The sequence below is a fragment of the Aptenodytes patagonicus genome, chromosome 12 (genome assembly GCF_965638725.1).
Source record: "Aptenodytes patagonicus chromosome 12, bAptPat1.pri.cur, whole genome shotgun sequence".
NCBI classification, from domain to species: Eukaryota; Metazoa; Chordata; class Aves; order Sphenisciformes; family Spheniscidae; genus Aptenodytes; species Aptenodytes patagonicus.
The window spans coordinates 12940066-12961930 of record NC_134960.1 but is presented as its reverse complement, the minus strand read 5'-3'; the positions used below and the strand labels follow the sequence as shown (position 1 = coordinate 12961930).

Genomic DNA, 21865 nt, shown 5'->3' with positions numbered 1-21865 from the left:
GCCTCCCCTGCCATCCTTCCCTACAATTTTTTTCCCCCTTTCTTGTGTGCAAATTCCCGGTTGCTTTCGTATACTCAACTTTAAAATATTCCATACTTTCCCTGCAACTACGTTCTCAAGCTCGTTGTCCCAGCTGGTTCCCCTGTGCGTTTGGTTCTCTACACTGACCTCTTCGAAACAGCGAGCTTTCATGCTAGGGCAGCTTCTGCATGGCCCTCTCTGCACTGGAAATTCAGGCTGTGGGCACTGAGGAGAGGCCACTTTATGTTCTGCAGCCTGACAGAGAGGATGTAAGAACATACTTGGTTACACTGAACACTGTGTACGTTGCTGAAATCACTTTTACTGTATGAGGTGAGGCAAGGGCGGAAACTGCAAACATTTCACATTTGCTCTAGAAAATGTATAGCAGACAGCTTAAAAAAAGAAACCAACAGTACTTCATGTGGCCTTGAGCTGGCTAAGGCTGCACTGCCTTCCAAATGCAAGGTCGCTACAGCTAACTGCTGAAACTACTTGTTTTCAAATGCATCTTCAAGGGTTGTTCTATATTGCCACTATAAACTCACCTAACTGTTTAGCTCCATTCCGGGCAAGGCTGGGTTGGACAGATGGTATTAGCTTGAACAATGCAAGTATAGACAGGACATTGCCTGCCGGTATCATGGGACCCTCTGTTTTTAAGACAAGCAGAAAGCATGAAATCCAAATTTTTCATTTATGGTATGGTATGTAAGCAATGTAACATCCATCTATGCAACAGCCATTGCAGCCAGCTAAAAACAGAGCAGTGGAAACCCAGGCTCCAGGTACAAGGACAATGCAGCAGTGGGCTATTTTGGTTTTCTGTCCTAAAGTAGAAAAAAATCATGAAATTGCCTGGGTCCATGATTGTTAGCCAGGCATTTTGCAGCGGGTAAGCGTAGTGAATTCAAGTCTCTGCTGCTGTGTCAATGCATCGCTTTTGTTTAACAGGACAAGTTGGCATCTCCAATTCTCTTTGGAACAGAGCTAACTGTGCTGCACAAGGATTTTTGATTTGCTTTAAGGCATGTAAATACACTTATGACTATTTGGCTTCTGGAAGCCTTTCAAGTAGCATCCCACATGTCTTGTCTCCATAAATGGGCCAACCTGGCTTAGTACATTGCTGCACCCCACTGCTCCACAGTTACTTAGATCACATGCAACTTTATAAAGAAAAAGGCAAGTAAGCCAGGTAATGGTGCCAGGTATCTAAGAGAAATGCTTTTCCTTCCCTTCAGATTTGGGACTTGACAGTCTTTTCGGGCAGCTGCTGGTTCAGTTCCACTTGGAAATGAATTTTCAATATGTAGACATCTGCAAAACATCATCTTTTTTAAAGGGAAAAACAAGGAAAAGGAGACAAGCCCAGAACTGGTCCCACTGCTGAGATATGGCAAAATGCAACAAAAGCACCCGAGGACAAAAAAGCTGAACAGAACCTCTCCTATGGTTTCTTGGAAATCAATTATTCACATTTCTGCAAGAGAGAACACCAGAGAATGTGGAAGCAGTACACTAGGTCATCCCAGAAAATAAAACAGTTTTTGCAGCCTCCTGTTATTTTGCAGGGCAGTTTATGCTAACGTGCAGGGGTCACAGCAGAGCATGCAAGGCAAAGATAAAGTTCTCTCCAGACATAAACACTGTGAGGCTAAAAGTGTCGCTCACCCTGTGACTGCACATGGTAATGCAGTCACACCACTCTGAAGTTTGAGAGGGACCAAGGAACCTACAAATAAATAGATAAATAGATAAAGAGCATCTATTTAAGCTACTGCTTGCTCCCAGCAATTAACCATGCAGACAGACATGCAAGGAATGTTTTTTAGTGTACTTTGAAAGATGTGAGATGGAGCATATGTCCTTGGAAAGAGACTCAGTGCAGAGGTAGCAGATCTAAGAGGATGTGGAAGAACATCTTTGGCCGCAGGGGTCATACACCGCACATCAACTGTCCAGCTATCGAGGACACCACACGCTGGGTCCACTCTTCTAACGCCCTGCTACAAGTCCTTCCCCCAGCACTGATGCCCACTCGTAGAAGATGGAAAAAAAGAGCACTTCCAAGCACATCAGCTAGAGGATTTGGGTTGCATTCCCAATTTATATAAGGAGGGTGAAAATAATTCCTTGCCAATTTTTGCAGCACTTTGTTGCTGTTTTCATGTTCTTCCCTGCATGACAAATGTCCAGTGCTTATGATCCTTTTCCAAATTATCAAGCTAATAATTGAAAATGCTATAATTAAATTGATTACAGTTTAATACAGTGGAATAAAAAAGGGGAGACACATTTCTATTTCATACTGAACTGGCATTCAGCCCAGGCTATTTGGCATCATTTCAGGCTTGACCTGTGCGTGTTGCCTACAAGCCCTTCACGGCACTGAAGCCGTGCTGGTGGGTTGCTGCTTCCCCCTGTAGCTGTTGGCTGGCTCACAGGGTCACCCTCTTTGCAGTTAACACAACTTGCCCCCACCGCAGCACAGCAGGCACCATGTCAGGCAGAGCTCTGTGGCTCGCTCCCGAGCTCTCCCAGCAGCCATCACACACCACCAGCTCATCATGCACTGAGGCAGGGGACAGGGATCCTTCAGAGGTCACTTCTCAATGTCACAGGACAGAAAGATGCTCCAGCAGAGGGTAAGAAGCCCAGAAACCGCAGCACATCTCCAACTACCTGCCAGACGACAAGATTGGATCTGCTATTAGATTTTTAACAGAAGGAGCTTTTTCACACAACACAAATGGTGGGACGGACTGCCGCAGTGTGGTGAGAGTCAAGAGGTTCAAGAAAAGGGATTAGGAAGCTTCACAGAGAAGTGCTGCAAAAGCTGTAACAAATGTCTAAGTGCTTAGGAAATTTCTAACCTGCTGCTTACCAGGTGGTGGAAGGGCTCTGCATGGGCTGGACCCCTGGTACACCTTTCCCAAGCAGCCTCCACCAGGCTGTGACCCAGGAGACGGGGCAGGGGATCTCATCTAGTACAGGAGCATGTATGGCGAGAATTAGTTGTCCGCAGGTAAGGTAGAGCCTTGAGTAGCACAGGTAAAGGGTGCTGCTGATTGAAGCCCGTTATCTCAGCTCTGTATCGGCAGGAATCAGAGTCACTCTGCTGAAAGCAATGGCTGTCCTATGCTTTTCAAGAGAGCAGAAAGCTCCTGCTGGCATTCTCCATAATTGAGTGTTCCTACCACTCTGTTGGCACCAACACAAAAATTACAGCATGTGCGCTGAGGTCTCTTAAGGTAAAAGGCATCCTCAGGTAAAAGCTGAGCCGTGCTGGATCAGGAAAATCTTTTGCGTAACTCAAGGACATGTATGCAGAGATAATGCCCACACTAACTGCCCAGAACTGCACCCAGAGGTGCTCTAATTTTTGCTCTGACTCTTACTGGCCATGACCTGACCAAGTCATATAACCTGTTATGTCAAATAACACTGAAATACATTGCAGCAATTTTGTAAGGCTGAATATGTAATACCATGTGCTATAACCACACATATTGTAAAGTACAAGTAGCACCAAATCTGACCAAATCTGTAATTTCTTGCATTTTAGGAATATGGACCTGGCCCACAGGAGGGTGCTGCTCACCGGCACACGGCATATCATCATCATCACATTGCTTATTACTTCTTATTATTCATGAGACAAACTGCAGCCTGGTTGCACAGAGCACTGAAGTCAGAACGAGGTGAAAGCCTGCTGCTGGCCGTGTATCGTCAGTCAATGCCCTGATTTATGTTGGCAGGAAACTTCCATGCAAGCCTACGTGTGTACCACACAGAGTGCGGGAGAACAGTGCACACAGCTGTGTATACGCTGCGCTTTACAATGGGGATTGGGCACAACTGCCAGGAAAAACAGGGACTGGGGACTCACTGCTCAAACGTGTGGCTTTTCTTTTTAAAATCTATAGCTGCAGCATCTTCTAAGGTATCAAGCATATGTCCAACAACAGAAAAAACATAAATATCATCTTTTAATGGTGATAACGAAATCCCAAAGATTTTACCATATTTGATAGAAAATTCTTGTACTAACAAATCTTCTACAATGACAATAAGGCACATCAGCATTTAAAAATGACAACTGATACAGATCTAACAGACAGAGACAGTGTAAAGGAGAGTCAACAACATGCAGAGGCTATATTCCATAGCTGATGGTAGGACATAAGAAGACGACTGACAAAATACAACTTTCATCACAAACGTTTGGTCGGTGAGCACAGCACTCAATGTGGAGCTGATGGCAACACATCTCTCCCCCCGCTGGGCGCAAGGCAAGGTCCGTGTCAGCAAACACCCATCCAGCACGGACTGATGCCACAGAGCGAGACGGCTCCCCCAGCACCCTGGATTCTGCCACTGAACTGGCGGAAACGTTATACCTTATTTTTACTGCACAGATAAGTCACAGCAAAAAGGCGATCTTTTATACATACGATACAACTTTTCCACATTTTATTCAAATAAACTATTTTGTAAACTGGTTAGGTCAGCCGACTGATGTGATCTATTCCATTCCTGAGGCCCTGTTTGGTTAAACTGATTCTCCAACTTGAAAAAACTACTCCAGGAAAAATTTGCCATTTTGTTTATTCTGCAAAACATTATGTCACAAATATCTAAAATTATTCTGAATTTAAAATAATTCAAAAATCATACCCCAGGACATACCAAGGTACCAGAGATGATGGTCAGGGACTCAAGAGGCTGATGAACTCAGAAGCATCATGTGCTTACCAGAAAAAGTGAGGCTTTACCTCTCTTTAACCATGTTTCAGCTGCATTTCAAATATACATAAAATTTATTTCCTTAATTCAAAAATTAGACATAAAAAACTTGGACCCAAGTCCAGTCCCATTTCCTGTGGAGTCCCGAGATCATATGGGAGCTGGACTAAGAGCTAAGTGCTTTCAGAGCTAGAAGGAGCTGGAATTCAAATATTTTTGGCAGTAAATTTGCTCAATGGAGATTTGATTCTCCATCCAATGCTGTAATATTTTGTGTATTTGCACATCAGAGAAAGAGCAATATGCCTTAGCTTATATCATCTCTAGAAAATAAAATAGAAAGGTACTAATTACACTATGAACTAAATATATATATATATTTTAAATATTTACCATTTCATGTAGCCAGGGGCCACACTTTTAGCATTGTAATGATCTCAAAAGAAAATGCAAGACTCAGAATTATTTCCACTTCAGGTGGAACTTGATTGAACTAGTAAAGATCAGGTAGTTTTTCACATGAGCAGCTGATCCTACAAAGGCTTACAAACATGATAACCAAGTGCAAGTAATTCTTGGGACTTAACAAGGTCATTCACAGTGCAAAGTCTGCACTAAAGACATTGCTCCTTTTATCTATGCCAGCATAGTAGAAGTGCAAAGCCCTTCTAGTTTGGACAGTTACATCAATACTGAAGTCTCACAACAGTATCCTACATTGAGACTCAGCAAAACAAAATAAGCTACACAGATACAAAGCACCTTGTATGGCATTAGCAGTAGATGACTGCTACCTGTGTCACAGCTTCATTAGCTTAGCTATGTTGGTAAAAAAAATCTAAAAGAATGTAAATCACCTCAATCATTAAATCACTTTTCCAAAGCATGTGAAAAAAAACCACAACAGAAGATAATGCCCTGAAACAAACTATTTGCCTGAAGAGTTTCACCCTCAACTCAAAGGGTTTCCTTTTGTTCCAGTTTCTATGATCTTCTAGACCAGCAGTCTCCTACGGCCCAGCCGTGCTCCTCACTATGCTGGGAGCACAGGGAGGTTAAGGTCAGTGCTGAGCCTGGGTGAGTCCTGCGCCTGCCTGTGTGCCCGGCTGCAGGGCCAGCACGGGTGTTCCTGCACCGTTTCTGGAATGGAGACATGTGAGTGACATGACTTCAACCTGCTTAAAAGCCCTTTGCACCGGCAGCACTGGAGATGATAGCAGGCAGCTAAGCATGGTAGGGAACTGAGAGTGAGCACAGCCCTTGGGTGAAAGATTCAGGGAACTGGACACAGGGAGATGCGCGGTGTTGCTGGTCTTCTCAAGGGAGGATTGGCCACAAAAAGACTGGACTCTACCAGGTAAGCATAGATCTAGGACCTGGCACTGGCAGAGTTCACGGCCAACCTCAGCACAAGGCCGTGGGAAGCAGCTGGGTATCGACCGGCTTAAAACCCTGGTGCAGCAGCCAGGATGCTTTCCTGCCTGTAATACCTCACCTCTGCACTTCAGACCCATTAGCAGTGGATTTTAATGCCTCTTGGCACAAGCCAGCAGAAGCGAGTGGAGACAAAGGAATTGCTGTGTTTCTTCCCAAGAGAGTAACTTTCCATTTATCACTGCAGCCCGACGGGGAAGGAGCACAGCAGTCATGGAAGCTCTGCTGCCGTGGCTGGGAAAGCCACATGCGGACTTAGATTAAAATTAGATAAAAATAAGTAAGCATGAAAACAGAAATCCCTTATATATGTAGCTCGGGACAGCGACTCATGCAGCAGCACTCAGCAGGAACTAGGTCCTGTGTTATTATTACAGTGTCGCAGTAGCCTCATAATAAAGACACCTCCAGGTTAATCTGTCGTTCCTGGGCGGCACCGTTACTCCTGCAGCTACACAAACCCTCGCACAGCCCCACACCGGGCTAAGGCTCCAGCGTGCTCATGGGGGGACATGCACAGTGGTGCTCCCCTGCCAGCTGCCGACAGCCCCCTTTCTCCCAACCCCAGAGGACTGGTGGGGTTTTGGGGTTGTTTTACACTCTCTGTTCAGGAGCTTTAGCCTTATCAAAAGATCTGGCATGAAAATTGAGTAGCAGGTCACACGTAATAGCAACATACACAAAGGCAATGATTCTTCTATTTACAGTCAATCATATGCAATGTCTCACACGAAAACACAGAAAGAAGTGTCAAGAAGGTGGAGGTGGGTCTCGCAGTGAATGAGAGAGGAGCAGATGGAGCTGCAATGCCTTACAAGGAAATCAGGATCACTAAATCGCACCAGACTAAGGTTGGCAATGTCATTATAAATCCAAAAATAAGCACCATGTGCCCCACTGCAGTACCTTTCCCTGTTTTATGAAGTGGACTGAAGATTGTTTCCATGTCAAAACATTCACACAAGTGAAACATTTATTAGTGCAACTGCCACATTAGGAGGAACTGACACTACTACCTATAGCAGCAATAAACTAAGAAAACAGAGCCTGACATTTACCAGGAGACTACTAAAGACATTTCCAGGGGTCTTTAGTATAGCTGAGACTGTGAGTGTTAATTTCCATAATGCTGTGTTGTTGTCATTAATGAATGTGCTAATGATCTCTTAATTCTTCATTTAGACTGATAATTGCTGATTAGTACATTTGGGAATGGAGATCAACTGATATATACCATCTTCCAGTCTGGCCTGGGGTTCTGAAGGTTGCACCTGGGATGAACATTCCTGTTCCAGATGGACACATAAACCCAAAAACAATCGTTCTGAGATTCCGTCTTCCTATAGATTACAAATTAAGCTGTGAGGCAGGGATAAGAGAAGGCATACAAGGCAGTGGGTATGGCAGATTTCCTCTTACAAAATCTGGTACACGTCTTCCACTGTTCACTTAAAACAGCAGAAGGCAGAACAGCCCTTTCCAGGACAGAAACAGGAGCATCACAAAAGCATAAATGAATATATAGAGCTGCTGCATCCATCATACAGCAGCAAAAGGTGTATATACATATATATGTACACACACATATATATACGTACACATATTTTTGTGTGTGTATATATGAAATTCCTTTATAAAACAAATTCTTTAGGACAACAGTTTTCAATCAGTGGTCCCTAATTCCTAAAGGTAAAATTGGATTACTTCTAAAGGGTCCATAAACATATTAAAGCAAAACGTGCTTCCTGCCAGTAGGCTTAAATCAGATTCATGTCTCTCTCAAAAAATTATTCTAGGCCTAAAAGGAAAATGGCTGAAAACCCACTGTTTTAAGAAATTCCAGCCATGACAAGCTCTAATCTTCACTTAATTCCAAAGGACTCTCTATTACACCGGACTCTCTGGCAAATGGCGTTTATTTCTGTTCCCTTTTAACCAGGGCTGTGTGCATTAATATAGACTTATTAATACTATGACCTCTAGATGTTATCTTAAATAAGAACATGAAAAGTTGTTCTTTTGGTTGGCTGGCTGCTTTTGCTGTTGCATTTTAATATGGTTTCTTGTGTTTTGCTTGAAATGGAATTTGGAGGGTATATTGCTAGTCGTGGCTGCACAAACAGCACTGAGGCCAAATACGATATGCTCTAGCTAAACATAAAGCACTTCAGTATATCTTTTAGCTGTAATCTAAATTAATTATTTGAAAATCAATTTATGGCTGTTTTATTGTACTTTTATGTAAACAAATACCCACGAGCTACAAATATGCATCCTGCTAGCTGTAGAAAGTGCATACTTCTTGGAAGTGACATTGCTATTCCTTCCCTTCCTGGCACAGGTAGAAATGGATTTGAAAAAACATCTTTTAATAAGTAATTACTTTTTTCCCCTTCTCAGTAAGAATTTGGCTACACAAACCTGTGCATGGTCACAGGTCAAACAATCTCCACCTGGGCAGCATGGAAAGAGTACAGGAGAGAAGTGTTGTGAGTGTAAAGAGGAAAGAATCACCCAGAGCAATTTCTACTTTACTTCCATTCCACCCATGGCTGACCTGCCTTAGAGGAAGTCTCCTGGCCGGCTGCTCATCCCTCCTTTCCCTCTCAGCTGCCCATGCCTGAGGGGCAAAGGGGTGAGAACAAGTAGCTGCAGGTAGGCAGGAACATCTGCAGTAAGAACGTACACTACTTATTGTTTGCTGTGCTGTAATTTTTCATCTGGACTTTGAGAAGAAGGCACTGCTTCTAGCACTGTTCTGCTTTGTTGAAAAATATTAGTTAAAATCAGCGTTTAAAAATGGTATCGAGGCTTTTGTTCAAAGTTCTAGAGATGCTTTCTGGTAATGTGAACAAACTGTGCTGAAAAGGGACTCCCCCAGGCCATGGCACTGCCATCAGCCAAATGCACATGCATAGGTCTGCACCGCTCCCCTGCCACCAGCCCGTCGGTGGCCAGGCACAAACCCCTGCAGTGACAAGCTTCCCAAGCTGGCACCCAGCTGCGGGAGCTGCCGCGGGTGTGCCAGCTCTCTCTTGACACCAACACAATGGCTCTGAATAGGAACTCAACGCAACGTATGGTGAGGAATTAAAACATAATTTCCATCCTGCACTCGCTCCCTACATAGGCGTTAACCCCACTCACTGCTTTTATACGGCTTAGGCTAATCCACTCTGGTAATACCAATTCAGTAATTATAATTATCTAAACTGCATAAGGCATTCTTAGCCCAGAATAAAAAAGTTCATGCAGGAGGTTAGTGCAGAAAAGAAAAAATTCAGCAGTACCTATTTGGGATTCATCTCCTTGTATGCCTTAAGGCTGAGAAAGAACAATATTTGTGTTTTTTGAATACTGCAGAAGCTTTAGCATTTTCTCTCTGATACTTGGAGACTTGTTTCCTTAACAATGCCAGTTCTAGAACACACAATGCACGGATCTCAGTTACGTGCTCCTTTTCAATATATGCTACAGCCACCCCCCACCTCCCCCAGTATTTCTATATGCTGCTATGATGTCCTAAAAACTGTAGTAAGTTCAGTTAACATATAAAGGTTGTCAGGTCCTGGGACTTATCTTTCTGCTATCTAGTCCTTCTCTTGAGGTCCCAGCTCCTAGAGTGAAGTGATACATGACATTTCAGCTTTCATAGAAAGAAGGGAACAGTTAATGGTCCTAGCTCAGAAAAAAAAAAACAATCCTAAACTCAAAATATACTTCTTTTTAGAAAACGTTTCACGATTCATGCTGCATTTTATTCCTTTTTGACTCCTAACTCATTATTTTCGAACGATTAAGGATGAGAACATTGTCTGTATACAACACCTTTTCCTGCATACAACACCTTAAAGACTTCAATGCTGATGTCAAAACTCAGAAGGGAACTGAGACATGGAAAGTTCAACAGAGATGAGAAATAAGATGAAAAACCATATGAAAACTCTTAAATTCACAGATTGGCCATAACCAAGTTAAGAATTGCCTTCATTCAGTACCACCTATTGAATCACTATACCCAGCAGGCAAATTTAAAGCATCAAAACAGACTGCATAGTAACCACTGTGTTAAAAACAACTCTGCCTCTTTTTATCTGAGTGCATATATATTGCATAGACATACAGACCCACAGCCATTTTTTTCCCAGGCTTTGTTCCAGCTTGCTCCCTTTCCACAACTAGTTCTTAGAAGCACTGGTCCCACTGTGCCCCTGTGCACCCAACGCGAAGTCCACAGCCTGGTGCACACTGTGGAAGAGAAGGTGGTCCTCCCCCTCTTTAAAGAATTCTCCTCGGATCAGGGAACTCCTCACTGAAGGATTGCACTGGGCCAGTAGCACCTGGACACCTATCTCCCTGTAGTCCTTGCAGACTTCTTTGAGCGTGCGTATTCCTGCCGTGTCCAGAAACTGTACTGCACAACAGTCAATCACTATTGTGTGAAACCCCAGAGATTCAGAGACAAAATCCATGGAGATGCTGGTCTGGTTGCCACCAGAATCCACCTCTTTCTCTCTAAGCATTCTTTTTGCTGCCTTTTTCTTTGCTGCCTTCACCCAGACTGGGTTGACCCCAGTTTGCTTGTACAGGGTGGATTTAAAGCACTCTTTGTTGATGTAGTAGAGGGGTGCTTCAAAACGGAACACCACGATTCCTGGCTTGGTCTGCAAGTTCTTGTAAGCAGACAGGGATTCATACGTTTCAGACTCTGCCACCCAGCCAAGCAGCGGTGCCTCTGGTCTCTGAGTTCGGAAAATGACGCAGAGCATAGAGAAGCAAACACCAACCAAAAGACCAATCTCAGTACTGATGAGTGCTGAGGCTGCCATAGTAACTAGCCAGATCACTGTGTCCACTCTGCTCAAATGCCACATTTTTGGCAGGTCCTTGAACTTCCGCAGGGCTCCTCTGAGGTTTACAATAGTTATGACAGCAAGGACACATTTCTGAAGGGAATAAAATAAAGGTGCAATCACAAGAAGAACTAATAGGATTACCAAACTAGTCACCATGCCAGACATTTGTGTCCTACAGCCTGTGGACTCTTTGACAAGAGTCTTGGCAAGAGCTGCGCTTGTTATGAAGCAATGGAAGAAAGAGGGAATGATGTTGCAGAAGCCAATGGCATACATCTCCTGGTTGGCCTTCACAGAGTAACCATGCTTCTTGGCAAACATTTCTGAGAGGGAAACAGTGATGGCAAAGCCAATAATAGCTATGGGGATAGCATCCAAAGCCACATTAGGAATCAGGTTCCAGTCTGGAGGGCGGGGTGGCAGAAACCCAGTTGGGATGTGTCCAGCAACGCTTGAGCCGTAAGTCTCTCTCAGCTTCCCAAAGTGAGATGCCAGAGTAGCTGCCACAATCACGACTAGTTCAACTGGTATTGGAGCCTTGAGCCTGGATTTAAAATGTTCATTAAGCTCTTTGGTTGGGATAAGTACAAGAAAGCACAAGAAGCTAGTGATGAGATCACAGATGTTGGTCTTGTGTATGTTTCTGAAGATGTTTATCCATGTGGCTATGAGGGAGCCGATGCCACTGCTCCGTGGAATGTCTAGGCCCAGGAGGTACTTGGCTTGTGAGGTTACGATGGTAAAGGAGGCACCCGTGACAAATCCACTCAGCAACGAATCGGAGAGGTACACTGAGACAAAGCCCACTTGAAAGAAACCCATGGCCACCTGGAAGGAATCAACCACACACAACAGATTAGGACACAAATCTTACAGATGTCATCACTGTGGGACTCTGGAGGGAGGTGAGATAAAAAAAAAACACTGCATGGCCCTGGAGGACAAGGCATGGTCTGAGCACGGAGAAAACAGTCTCCAGCATTCAGCTGCTCCTGGTACACCGCACTTAGAGGAAATGCATTTCTAACACAGAGCAGGCTTTTTTGGGGGTCTTCGTACTCTGAACCTGTGTTTGTTGTTTGCTCATCGGTTCAGTTGTAACTCCTAGTTGCCCTAGCGGGCAAAGAAACCTAGGGAAACAAGCATTTGAAATACTGGCTACTTCTGCCATTTCTCTCTCAATAATGAGAAATAATGTCTGTGAACTTTGCAGCGATCCAAAACCTTTTTGGTTGTCTTTGCCTTACACTTGAGCTCACAACCTGCAATAAAAATATAGCTTATGGCATAACAGCTGTCCTTTGAACTGCATAAAGTTTGGTGCATGTGATTCAGAAAGTACATGAGCTGCAAACTCTTGTGATGCAGATTTTACAGAGATAATTTTTTAAAGTGTCTTGTCATTCATTTTCATTAATGCTAGTTGAATGGACAAATCCTTGGTGCTCTCTTATGGGAATGACTGGTTTTATGGATACCTACCCTACACATGCATCTTCGCACCTGGTAAATGCCCCTTTCTCCCCATCAACCTTCATGCCAAATGGAGCATGAACCTTCTCACAGCATTTGCTAGAAACCTTTTAATTCCCTGAGCTAGACAACAGGGCTGTCTACACTGTTATCTGAAGACTGCAGGCCAGAACTTACAGGTATTAAACTTTAAGTAGCATCAATTCGATATATCCTGCTAGGTAGTTAAGGCAAAATAAAAAAGGCTAGGATCATGGCTGGAAACTTCAGAACCACCACAAAGCATTACTGAAGAGAAGGCAGGTTTGGGACCTGGACTTGACTGGACATGGGCTCAGACCCAAGCTCTAAAAAAGGCTCCCTCGCAACCTTGGTAATTAAGTTAATTCAAGGTTTTTCTAGATGTAAAACATTAGCAATAATTGCCTTACCTAGTTATGCGGTAGGCAACTGGTGTGAGCAAGCTTGCTTTTTGTGATTTGATTGTAAAGTTTCTGATACAAGGAGTATGTGATTTTGGTTGGAGCTTCCAACAAAAAAAATATTTGAGGGTGTGAAGACCTATTGGTTAGCAGGCAGAGAGACAGCAAGTAGAATATGCCTAACATTCAGAGGGACTTAAGATAAAGCAATCTGACTTCTTCATATAAAGAAACTTAATTGTACTTGTTCTTGCAAAGAACATTAAGCGCAATTCACAACTCCAAAACTGCGTTCATCCTACAGTGATGAAACACAAAATCCAGTGTACCTCAGGAGGCCCAGAATATTTCTGAAATTACTCAACACTAATTTGCAGTACAAGAAAAAGTCCCAGGTGTTTTAGAGTATCACAGGTATGTTTTCTTTTCCTCTTCTCTACAGTTTGATTAGCTATCGCCCTGGAGGTCACTGTAGGAACAAATGAATGTGAACTCACAAACTGAAATACCACAGCTCTGCAGTACCGTTAAAACTAAATCCATTCTGGTTAATGCATGACACTCTAAAAACAAAGAAATCTGCTTTAATTTCAGCAAGCAGTGAATTCTAGGAAGTAGAGACGGAGTGGTAAAATATTGTTGAGTAATACATTTTAATATGGTAATAATTAAGAAGTTTTATTTCAAATATATTTTATCATCTCAGCAGTGTCCTTTTCATACAAGGGCATTTTTTTGGCTTTGAATGGGCAAACAGCAAAGTTTTACAAGCACAGTGACAAATAAAAAGAAACCGGAGATACTTTTACCATCCAGATTATTTTTTGATAAAAGAAAAGGCAAATGACTGAAGTCTGGAATTAAAAGCTGCCACACCACATTTTGGCCCAATGAAGGCCTAAGCTATAAGCCAGCAAAAAACAAAAAAACCCAGAACAACAACAACAAAAAGCTTCAGGCCACAGTGAGGAAGGTGGTGAGCAGATTGTGTGAGAGCAGCAGGTGGTTACGTGCAGGTCCTTACAGTCCCCCAACAAAGTAGCAATGCAAGCACAAAATGCTGTTAAAAATAAGGAGAGGACACAGAGCCGTTTCTTGCACAACAGTAACTGGAGACCTCCAGGCCTCCCTGCGTCCACTTCCCTGGGACGCAGATTGAGGACACGTGCAAGCCCAGCAGGCTGTTCACATGGACAATCACCTAAAGAAGAATTATAACTATTTCCACAGAATACCTGTTTGTCCACCTCCTCTTACCTGATAAACTCCAGCTATGAAGGTCATGGTGGCTCCCACTGTAATTGCATAGCAGCTTTTATCACAGAGCAGCTTCTGCGATGTCTGATTCACAGGCAAAATGGTGGTGTTTACATATGCTGCTGTATCTGTGAGGACACTGAGCGCAGCTGGCTCTAAGTCATAGCCAGCTCTCTGTATTTCACGATCCACCACTTGTCCCACCATCAGGCAAATCACACCGAAGATGCCAACTGAGATGTGGCGGGAGGTTCCAAATATGAAATAAATAATGCTAGCAAAAAAGGATGTATAAAGGCCATAAATAGGCTCCTGCCCAGCCAAGAGAGAATAGGCAATTGACTGTGGGACTAGTAAGACACCCACAATCACACCAGACATTATGTCTCCCAGTAGGTACTCTCTTAGCTTGTATTTAGGAAGCCACTGCAAGACAGGAAAGAAACTGAAAACATAGTCTTTAACTTTGGCTGGAGTGCAGCTGCAAGTTTTCTTTGCTTGCTTAACCACCAGAGCCTTCATGCTCCTCTTCTTCTCTTGGGGTTCCAAGAACATTCTGTGATGGAAACTACGTTTAGCATCGTCTCCTTCTGGCATTTCAGCCACTGAACGAACGTTGTTGAATTCTGCCATTGCTGCCATCTCAAGGGCTCCCTAAAAACACAAAGAAGGACCATTTCCATTAAAACATAACTGAATGCGCTACATGAGACTTTTTAATGGAGTGAATACAGTATTTATGAAAAGCAAGGGCTAAAAGACTTAATTAAGCACAGAGAAAGCAATTTCCAAGCAAACTTGGAAAAAGCCTCCCCATTTTATGCCTGTTAAGCAAGGAATCACCTTCCCTAGCAGGCTGATATCCCGTAGAATAAACCCACTGCTGGCAATGTTGTGAAATGGAAAAGAATGCAGCAGCACTGTCTCTCTGGGAGGCTTCCTTGATAAAATCACTATCTGCAGCCTGTTCCACCATGCAAAGATAGACACAGGGTTTATTGTAGTCCAACAGTCACTTCAATTCAGTTGCTGAAAATTAACTACAATTAGTAGATCTCTAGCATTGCACAGCTTGGTCTAAATCTTATTTATGGGTTGGGTTTTTTTTAAATGCAGTGATTACACCTGCCAAATATTGTAAAGATTTTTTACCTAAGGAGGTGCAATCTTTACCCAGTGGCTTTATTTCAGCCAATGAGACATTGCAAGGAATGCTCTTCACACTTTATAAAAGCTGTTTTTCAAGTAAATTACATCTGACCAAAACAATACACACAAGTGGAAAACATATTAATGGGCACAACATAATGTAGGCGGAACACTTCTGCCAGAACACTTGCTCTAGTACAGGCTGCCTACAAACAGTAAAACAAGGTGATTATATCAAAGCACATTTAATACTGGAAACATGTTGCCTGAATGTGAAAGAGCACAGCCTTGACGAGACAAGCCCTAATGAAACTTGATGATACCAACAGTGATTACCAGCATTCATACAGCACTCTCGGTTTCCAGACAACATCCAGAATCCTCCAGAAAACTCTCTTTTAGCCACAATAACTGCTACTACTAGTACGTTGAAGTTACATTTCAGCTGGAAACCCATTCGCCTGGTGCTACAGTGGATTCAAGGCCACAGACAGCAGCAGAACCCTGAAAAATCCAACTCTCAGGCTTCCCTTTCAAACACTGCCTTGAAGTCCTGGTGTGCTAATAACAACACTCCCCTTATGTGCTAATTACACCTTCTCTGTGCAGTGCAAACATCAACCAAACTAATGTTCTATGCACTGTTTACGACTGAATTAATTACCAAATCAGTATTGGAGCTGGCCATGCTGAGGATGCCACTGAAGAGTCCATCTCAAAATTTGTTCACTTAGTCAACATTTCACAAGTAGCTATAAAACATTCACTGCTACTATTCACTTCAGTGTAAGTCTCTCAAAAACATACAAGGGGAGAGGTGACAGAAGTGAGTTTAAGCGTGGTGCTTAAACTACCCGTTTCCCCTGCAGTCAGCCCATTACAAGGCACTGATCCTAGAGCTATGCAGAGAGGAAATGTCTTCTTTTAGACCTCGGTCTAGCTGGCTGGAGTGTACGACTTCCATGCTTCCATCCCAGGTTTGATGCTGTCATATGGAGGTATCCAAAGTGCCGTGCATCAGCCCTATATAATGGTTTACACACAGCCATGCCTCCAGCAGTCTGCTAGCTCAGAGATGAACTGCCTTCAGTTCTTCTAGCTAGAAAGACAGTATCAACCCAAGTACCTACTGTCTTAAAACAGCCTAAGCAAATGATCCTAACCACATCAAAGGAACCCACGTGAGAGTAGAGGCAGCTACAATACTTAATGTTTAGACTGGCTTCTCTTTCCAGATAAAAATATTCAGAGATTTCTAGAACAGCCTTCCAATTAGAAAGCAATTCAACCGGAGTAATCCAACTCTTCCACCTTACACTGTAGCACACTTCTCCCTAGAGCTACCAGGCTAGAGCATGCAGAGGGCTATCTAAAGTCAACACATGGGACAGATGCTGATAGATAACCAACAAAAAATACCAGAGGCAGGGGTTCGCATTTTATCTTCTGCTCCATGCCGGGACTCCCAAAAGGTGTTTTCATTCACTACAAACCCATAAACAGTGAGTGCCTCTCTGGTGGGTAAGCTCCTGCATCCTTTCAAATAACCAAACACAGCTCACTCTTTGCCAGCCTGCCACTGGACTGCTACTGAAAGGGAGCTCTGTTTTGATCAGAGAACTCCCTGGCTCCAAAACTGAATAGCACGATGGCATCAGCAGGGATAGATTTTCTGCATAAGGTGGGGGACGTATGCCTTCCTGTTATCACCTGTACAACTCATGCTCTGTTACATGCCGGGGCAGACTAAACAGCATTGCCAGGTCTCACGCTCTGTGCGAGATACTTTATGAATACCTACCTCTCATTCTCCACATCTACCAGGTATTTCTAGCAAGGCATCAATGCTTTTCTCCAGCTCCTACCCTGTTCCATACTCCCATATCTCCAACTCTATGCCTAATTCATCTGAACCATGCATGGGGTCTGCAGGGTGGTCGGGAAACCAGAAAGATAAAAATAGCTCTAAGCACAACTAGGGAGAACACGCCTCTTTGTGGCTGCTGTTCTGCACACAGACAGAGGAGCAGCTCAGGGAAAGTCACAATTAAAAAAAAAAAAAAAGGAAAAAAATGAACACTGCTGGGTTAGGTGAGACCTAAGTGGAAAATTCCATAGTTTGAACTCAAGTCCTATTTCTGGTATCTATGTCCTTCTTTTGGTCCTGGTCCTTATAATTGGAGAACTGAGAGTTCTGGATCCAAAGATTAGTCCACCCAGAACTTTAATACATATATATTTTTAGGGGTAAATTTTCAAATGTATTTATTTGTCTCCATATTTGGTCTTGTTATACAAGTCAATCCCTTAGTACACTGGAAGGAAAGAGAAGAAAGCTTCAGTTTTGCCTACCTGCCTTCTTGATTATTCCAAACTTCTATCTTACAGCCTCCTGGCCATGCAGAATTACTGTATCACATACCTATATACACCTTATAATGACGAACTTCGCTTGGCTAATGACTTCCAGGTCAGTACCTTTATTGTGTTTTAGGTAACTATAAGCTCAGAAGAGCATTATGAAGAATTAGGATCTTTACAATGAGGAAACGTGTACTTCAAGAAGTGACATACTCAAGATCACATAGTGATCACGCCTGGAGGAGCACCCATCCCTACCTTCCAGATATCTAATCTCACCCACCTGTACAGTATTGCAAAGTCCGCTCAGGGATTATTTATAGCACTTATAAAAAAGCAAATACTACACCGTGAGAATGAAGTTAACATAGCGTACAAAAGCATATGTCCGCAGTACTCTGCATAAGTGCATTCTGTAGTTGTATTTGCTCAAGCAGTTTTATTCATTTCACAAGCACAGAGTTGCAAATAAAAAAGCTTTTCACCCAAAGCTCAGCAAATCAATACTGTAAAAGCTAGGGGAAAAATTCACCCCCAGACTACTTTTTATGTGTAGCAAATTACCTGAATGAGTTTGTTTTCTGAGATTTTAGTAAAGATTTTAGTGATGAAAATCCTTCTGATTACCCTCTCCCTCATCCAGGACTTGTAGACAGCGCACTCAAACCTGGGAGTTTTTCTTAATGTGCCAGCAAACTCCAACACGAAACCCAGATAGTTCAGTTTAGTTCCGCACAGTGCTGTAAAATATCTGCATAGTAGGTGATACCCGGGTTTTTTGGTCGTGTCTAGACAGTAGAGAAATGTTCTAAGTAAAAATCTTTTTGGCTGCTAAGCTCTGGACATATACTGGATCTTTGTGTTGACCTGCATGACAGCTTTGTCTACGTGGCTTGAAAAGGGCCTTTCATCACATAGTCACTGCCTCTCGCGATGTCAGGACGCTAGGAAATGACACAATTTCCAACACCTGTTTCACCCTTTTCTGCCTGAAAGCATTGCTCTGTATTATTTTTGTAACTGTTTAGCCCAAGCTTGCCTAGTAAAACTGGATTTTGTTTTTTTTTAAAAAAAACAAAACACCCTTTGGTTCAGTATGCTGAAAGACATTCTGTATATTTAACTTGGAAAGGTTAAAAAACTGTCATTTTTGTTTTGAAAGCTCCTATTTACGTACAACTCATCTGTATGCCTCAAATTCACTTTTATCAGCTCCTTTTGGCCTGAATAAGATCTTCAGGGGATGTCTGATTGCCACAAAGCTTTACTTAAGGTACAAAGAAAAAGACTACCACACAGAACTGAGGACATTTCCAGTATCTCTCTGTTATCAAGTGACTGCCGTAAAATAAAGATATGGGAAGGTACTACATTTTTGAGATCTGATGACTTTTACAGACTGTTTCTGGATTCCATCTGGGCCTTTCTTACTGATCCCGTAACATGGCAGAGGTGAGCTAGCATCTGTCTTTGGGGAAACACTACCTGCAGCACAGGGCCTTGCTGGCTCAGACTTCATTTTTCTGTTGCAGATCACAGTCACCTTGACAGTAAGAGAATAATGGATTGTGAAGCTCACTCACCTGCTGAAATAATGTATTACAAGCTTAAACTTAAGATGTGAGCATTTGAGAGTAGAGACAAAATCAAGAGTGTTCTTTCTATGACACTGATCTCAGTTTTCCAGATTATTTTTCTAAATTTCATGTGCATGAGTCGTCACTGTACATGATCACTACCCACCCTCACGTACCCACTTGCTGGCCATGAGAAGTTAAATGCATTTAAATACTAATGCATAAACACATAATCTAAAGAGACATGAAAAATTATTGAAGAGATGTAAAGGAAAAGCAGGGGGATCAGAAATCCAAGTTCCACATGAACTGAATCGGAGTTGGGCTACTACCTCTGGGTCCTCGGAAAATCTCACCCTAAGAATATAAAAGAAAAGCATATCACAACATTTTGTAATAACTAAATCTTTGTCCTTACTCTTGTTGGACAACAGCCTTTTCCAAATAATCTCTTAACTGTTGCGGAGCAACAAGGAAATTCAATATTGCCATGATAACACCGAGATAGGCACTGGAATAGCATTGTATGTACCTTGGGAGAAAATTCAGATTTTTAACAAAATCTTTAACATCCTCCAACAAAACATTCAAGCTACAAACATTTATTTCAACAAGAGACTTAAAATCATACGAAAACTGAAATCTTACTAAGAACTGTAAAACGACATACCGCATTTATCACGTTTAAGCAACACATTTGGGAACAGAGCTACCTTACTGTTGGCACGGTAATCACCAGCCATTAACTCAAGCGGGAAAATCTGCAAAGCCAGACAATAAAACCTTGCTTGTGTGAAATATTCGATCTCCTCCTCCTTCAAATGTTAGTTCGCCTGAGCGGCAGCAGCAGTGAAGCTGCCCACTGGCCTTGCACAGTCCCCAGCCTCTTTGGGGAAGGTCCCATAGAAGTCGGTGACCCCGCTCGCAGCCAGCCCTTCCAGGAAAGTCGGCTCCCCTCTGAGAAAGCAGCTGTAGATCGAGTGTGATGGTTACACTGCCCTGCCATGTCTGAAACGGATCCCTCTTGAAGATAGCTGGCTGCAGCCTCACACAGTACTCCATCAGTTTCCATCCGAACCGGATTTGTTACAGAGAGTTTGCTAAGTATTTTCAGCAAGTCATTTCTACGTTAGGACCCTCCTCTTGCCCTTACCGTTAGCTAGCGAAGGTAAAACACTGAAGAGCTGTGCTCAGGCAGTGAGGACGGGTGGAGGAAGTGCTGCCCCAAAGGCATTTCCTTGGGCAGTGGCTGCCAGCCCACGCCACGCTGCCTGCTCCCCCCGGCCCCGCAGCTGGGAGGGGAGCAGCAGCGGTGGGCTGCATGTACATGGCAGAGAGTTGTGCAAGAGCCCCGTCCCGCTCTGAACGGAAAGCCACACACAGGGTTTGCACTGGATAAGGGAGCACTTAAAAAATTGGTTTTTAAAAAAATTAAAATCTGCAAGAAGAACATATAGCAAGAAGAAATCCACACACTTTTTATACTCCTGAAATTGCAGATTTTTGCTGAGAGCCTGTATATCACTTTGGAAGCCAACCAACATTTAAGTTTCCAGGATAGTGAAATGGAAGTTGTAGTGTTTTTAATACAACATTCAGTTTCATCCTCTCATCTCAACACTTCTTTCACACCCAGCCCCTCCGGCGAGCTGACACTCTCCACCTCAGCAGCGAGCACTCTCCTCCTGGCCCCCTGGCTTTCATTTTCTACTTTCCTCTCTTACTTTGAGGCACCGTCTTGCGAGCCGCTCCATAAAGTGGAGTTGTGAGCAGCAGCCCCCCTTGGAGAGCCGAGCCGGGCCCACAGCAAGACCCCGCTGCCACTACCCACCTGCACCCCGCTGCCCGCCGCCCTGCCCGTCCCTTCCCCCGCCCGTTCCCCCATGCCGGTCCGCACCCGCCACGCCGGCCTCCCTCGCCTCACAGCGCCGCTGAGGCGCCCACTCACCGCGGGGCCGCCGGCCGCTCCGGGCAGACCTCGGGCGGGCGGGACCCACCGACCGACCTCCGCAGCTCCCGCCGGCTCGGCAAGCGCCGGCCCGGCCCGGCCCTACGCCTCGCCCCCCGCCTCCCCGCGAGGGGGCCGGGAGCGGCGGGCAGGGGAGGGCAGAGCCGCCCCCGCCGCGCCCCTCGGCGCAGCGCGGAGCCCGCCCATCGTCGGCCGGGGAGCGCCGGCCCGGACCGCCCCAGGAGGCCGCGGGGGGGGGGGGTCGGGAGCCGGGCCTGGCTTGGCTTGGCTTGGCTTGGCTTGGTTGGGCTTGGCCTGCCCTGCCCTGCCCTGCCAGCTGCCCGCCCTAATGCTTCGGTTTTTACTTTCTAATTAATTCAAAGTGTGTTCTGAATTATGAGTGGCCTGAAAAGCCTGGTGCAGAGTGTGACTCACTTGTTCTGCTCCTTACCCCAGAAAAACAACCACCCTGAAACAAAAAAACAGAGGAACTCTAGTGAAGAATCCCCGTTTCAGTTAATTAAGTCGCACTCACACTTTTAAGTTGAACGATTAATTATGTGTTGGTAACTTGAGGTAAAGTGACCTTAAACTTTCCATGGCTGTCACAGATAGGGA

The 21865-nt window shown here is 44.0% G+C and overlaps 1 protein-coding gene across 2 annotated transcripts; it reads right to left on the bottom strand.

The window, feature by feature from the left end:
- Window positions 1-8681: 8681 nt before the first annotated feature.
- LOC143165963 (sulfate transporter-like) lies at window positions 8682-21324 on the bottom strand. Of its 2 annotated transcripts, none has more exons than XM_076349872.1 (3): window positions 21248-21324; window positions 14213-14866; window positions 8682-11888 (listed from the first exon to the last, which is right to left on the bottom strand). In XM_076349872.1, exons 2-3 carry the CDS (start codon window positions 14852-14854, stop codon window positions 10383-10385), a joined length of 2148 nt encoding a protein of 715 aa, XP_076205987.1. In that variant the 5' UTR covers window positions 14855-14866; window positions 21248-21324; the 3' UTR covers window positions 8682-10382. The 2 variants fall into 2 exon arrangements, with proteins under 2 accessions (XP_076205987.1, XP_076205986.1); XM_076349871.1 differs by lacking the exon at window positions 21248-21324 and adding an exon at window positions 19970-20073.
- Window positions 21325-21865: the final 541 nt, after the last annotated feature.